Source organism: Fukomys damarensis, unplaced genomic scaffold (assembly GCF_012274545.1).
Source record: "Fukomys damarensis isolate Sample0158 unplaced genomic scaffold, DMR_v1.0_HiC HiC_scaffold_34, whole genome shotgun sequence".
NCBI classification, from domain to species: Eukaryota; Metazoa; Chordata; class Mammalia; order Rodentia; family Bathyergidae; genus Fukomys; species Fukomys damarensis.
In genome coordinates this window covers 25,383,461-25,387,243 of record NW_022900946.1, presented here as the reverse complement: position 1 = coordinate 25,387,243, position 3,783 = coordinate 25,383,461, and the positions used below count along the sequence as shown (strand labels likewise).

At 45.4% G+C, this 3,783-nt stretch overlaps 1 protein-coding gene across 3 annotated transcripts in view; it reads right to left on the bottom strand.

Moving 5' to 3' along the window:
• Positions 1-1,133: 1,133 nt before the first annotated feature.
• LOC104859919 (beta-adrenergic receptor kinase 2) overlaps positions 1,134-3,783 on the bottom strand; it is a 135,117-nt gene continuing 132,467 nt past the window's right edge. For 2 of the 3 annotated variants that reach the window (XM_033758745.1, XM_033758746.1), the window contains one exon: positions 1,134-3,000. In XM_033758745.1, coding sequence (XP_033614636.1) covers positions 2,839-3,000 — 162 coding nt within the window. In that variant the 3' untranslated portion in view covers positions 1,134-2,838. The remainder of the gene's footprint in view (positions 3,001-3,783) is intronic. The other variant, XR_004515246.1, reaches the window with a different exon arrangement.

Genomic DNA, 3,783 nt, shown 5'->3' with positions numbered 1-3,783 from the left:
ACAGAAACGCTAAACTTGCTGGAAGATAGGCAGAACTTTGGAAGACATTGGCATAGGAAAAGACATTATGAACAAATCCTCAGTAGCACAGAAACTAGCAGAAAGAATCAACAACTGGGATCTCATCTTATTAAAAAGCTTCTGCACTGCAAAAGAAACCATCAAAAGAACTAAGAGACAATCTGGGTTTCTTCTTCCTAAATACTGGTATGGTTTTGTTCTTTGCTTCTAGTCTCTTTGGTGGTATTCAATATTCTCCCATTTCCAGTGAAAAATGATTATGTAAGCAGGCATACTGGCACACACCTGTAACTTCAGCACTCTGAGAGGCTGAGGTAGGAGGACCGCAAGTTTGAGCCCAGCCTGGGCAACTTAGTGACTTAGACCCTATCTCAAAATAAAAAATTCAAACGGGCTGTGGATATAGCTCAGTGTAAAGACCCTGACTCCAGTCTCCCATACTAGCAAAAAAGGAGAGAGAAAAAAGAATGAACTTGGATTCATATAAAATTTTAATTTATTCCATATGTTATATAGCAGCTTCAAGTAACTTATTTACTGTTTTCTTTTGAATTGTGAAATCAAGTCTTGTTATAACTTAATTTTATAAAAATATCAACCTCAATTATTTTTCTTAACAATGTTAAAACATTCAACTACTGAAACCTATTATAAAGTGAAAAGTTGAGCTGACTTTTGAACTTTTCAAAGATACAAAACACAGTAAGGGCTAAACATATAGGAATTCATTTTGTGAACAATGAAAACTTCTCTAACAGCCAAGCACAGTAACATATGCAACCCAGCAGCTTCTCCTGACCCAATGGACCTGGGTGCAGGCTCTGCAGTGCTCCATCTGGTCACACAATCCACGTGATGGAAGATGGGGCTGCTGAGGCTCCCACACCAGCCCCTTCTCAGGGAGAGCTTGCTCTGGTCTCTCCCAGGGCTCTGACAAATGATACCCAGATAGACTTCTTGGCTGTCTCCTTAGAACTGAAAGTTTATGAGATGTAAGTTTGGGGCAGAAGATTCTCAGGTTGTCTTCTAATTCATGTTTCTTTTCTGCTCTAGAGAAAACACGTAATTTTAGAAAGCGATGTGGATTGGCTCAAGTTGACAGCAAGTATGGCAAGGCTGGATAATCTTTCTCAACTTTGGCCCCAGCTAGTGTCACGGCCTTCCCCTCAGGAGGCGAATGTCTCATGGAGGAGAGGCAGAGGCACAGTTCTGTCACTATAGGTGACTGTAAGTGAACTTGAGATCCACAGAAACCTTCAGCAGTTATGGCTGCAGCTGACTGGGGCCAGATACAACAGCAAGGGCTGCTCTGTTTCTGGTGGCACGAGTGCGTGTGTGTGTGTGTGTGTGTGTGTGTGTGTGTGTGTGTCTATGCTTGTGTTTAACAGCATCTGAAGACTATGCTTCCCTTTTAAATAAGTGGAAAGCATGCTCAACATGGCGCCCGACACTGGAAACATCAGAGAGTGTATATGCACTGAAACCCTGACTAGGAATTGAAACGGATAACACATCCCCAAATTTCTTTTCCAGAGTAACTCCTATAAAACAATAAGCCTTTTCATAGTAGATTATTTTCCAAACTCTCACAAAGGTACTTACTCTCTCAGTGACTGCAGCACACAAATATAAAAATGATGGCTTGGAACCATTAAAATATCCAGGACAGGATGCACACCATGATGAGGTTCAGTTATTTCTATTGTTAGTAGTTAATTCAGAGACATAAAATAAAACCATACCAAGAACTGGATAAATACATGGACATTTAACATTGTTATCACCTTTTAGTCTGATGACGCAGGGGCCTTCACTTGTGCTGGGAGCCCAGCACCCGCTTGGGGGCATCACCAGGTACGGCAGCAGAAGGGACATTACACTTGAGGGGGCAGCAGTGGGCTGGGACAAGCCCTTCCGCTCCAGTGTCCTCAGCATCACACAGAAGCATTACTCACTAGTGACTGACAACTGAGTCAGCACCCAGTCAATCCCCTGGACACATCCATTCCTCAGCACTGTCATTTAAAAATAAAGCCTATTTTAAATTATACTCAAATCTAAAACTGAGCAGTTCGTTCCCTTCTTTTACACTGCTGATGTGTTTCCCAGGGTAACGCAGAGGGACAAAAATGCCCATCTCACAGCTGCTGGCGGTGGGGACCAAGGCCAGCTCACCTCTGCTGTGCAGTGACTGGAGCCTGCCGGGCATGCTGGCTGCTTTCCTTCCGGGATTCTTGCAGCAACAGCCCATCCCACACACCCCGTCGGGACCCCCGGAACAGACCTATGGAGGCAGGTGGTGCAAGTGAAGGCTCCCAAAGCCGCCTGTCGGGACACATCTCACCTTCCACCCCGGGATGACGGGGGATCACTTAGGGTGTGTCCTCAGGAACACCACTGCCCGTCTCCCCCAGGAGCTGGGTGCCAAGACCTAAATGAACAAAACATGACTAGGTGGAAGGTAACCCACTCCCTGACGTGGAAGTACGTCAGCCTCATCCTGGAACGTCTAAGATATATCTGATGTCAGACATACAAGTTTCAGTGGTAAGTAGGAACCACTTCAAGTTCTAAGTTCACAGATACCAAAATAAGTACAAAGAGAAAGAGCAGTCATTTCTTCAGTAGTTCCTAATGAGGACAGACGCTGTCCAGCAGCAGTGTGAGGCTAACACAGCCAAGTACAGTCCCACTCCTGCAGGGACATCAGCATCCCAGTGACCTGCCCTTGGCTCGGTGCCTGTTCCATCCCAGCTCTGGCTCTTCCGAGGATCTGCTCGTGGCTGAGGACTAGTGCGGTCTCCTGGAATCCCTGAATCAGAGGCCATTGCTATTTCTGTGACACAGTGGTGGCTTGGACAGTTCCACCACACCTGACCGGGCCTTGTTGAGGAATTTGGGAGCTCGGCGCAGCAACCGCTGGGCCTCTGTGAAAGTCTCAGTCAGTTCTTTCTTCCACTGTGCAAATTCTGGGTCGCTCTGAAGGGAAAAACCAACATGAGAGTTGGGACATGTTCATCCATCTTGCCAACAGGAACCAGGCATGACTAATGTCCTCAACTTCCTAAGAGCTGGTCTCGAAGCTGGGTGAATAGAGGAGAGGGACCCACCAGCGGACCCTTACCACAAGTCCCTGCAACCTCCAGATGAGAATCTCTGCCTTGGATTTGACTATGGACTACCTTTGATTTCTAAAGCAAGTACAGTCTATAAAATAACATTGGGGGGGTTCTGACCAAGTAAAAAGTACCTCCATGTGTGTAAGGTAGTAATGAAGTTATTAAAGATGTGTCTAGAGCTGGGGATGTAGCTCAGTGGTTCTGCCACCTACTTCATAAGTGTAAGGTCCAGAGTTTGATCCTGTGAGACTCAGTCTAAAATAAGAGGAAGGATGGGAGTGTAGCTCAGTGGCAGAGCACCCTTGGGTCTCATCCTCCATAGAGCATGCATGCATTCATGAATAAATAAAGATGAATTCAGGTTTATATAATACAATTTTGAGCAAAAGAAAGCATTTTCTCCCAGAGAAGTCACATAGACAGCTTCATGATAAGGTAACTTATTTCACATACTACCCCCTTCCATTTTCTAAAACTTGCTTCTTTAATAAGTAATTATTGAGCTGGGCGTGGTGGCAAATGCCTGTAATCCCAGCACTCAGGAGGCTGAGGCAGGAGGATTGCTGTGAGTTCAAGACCAGTCTGGGCTATATAGTGAGTTCCAGGTCAGTCTCAACTACATAGTAAGACCCTGTCTCCAAAA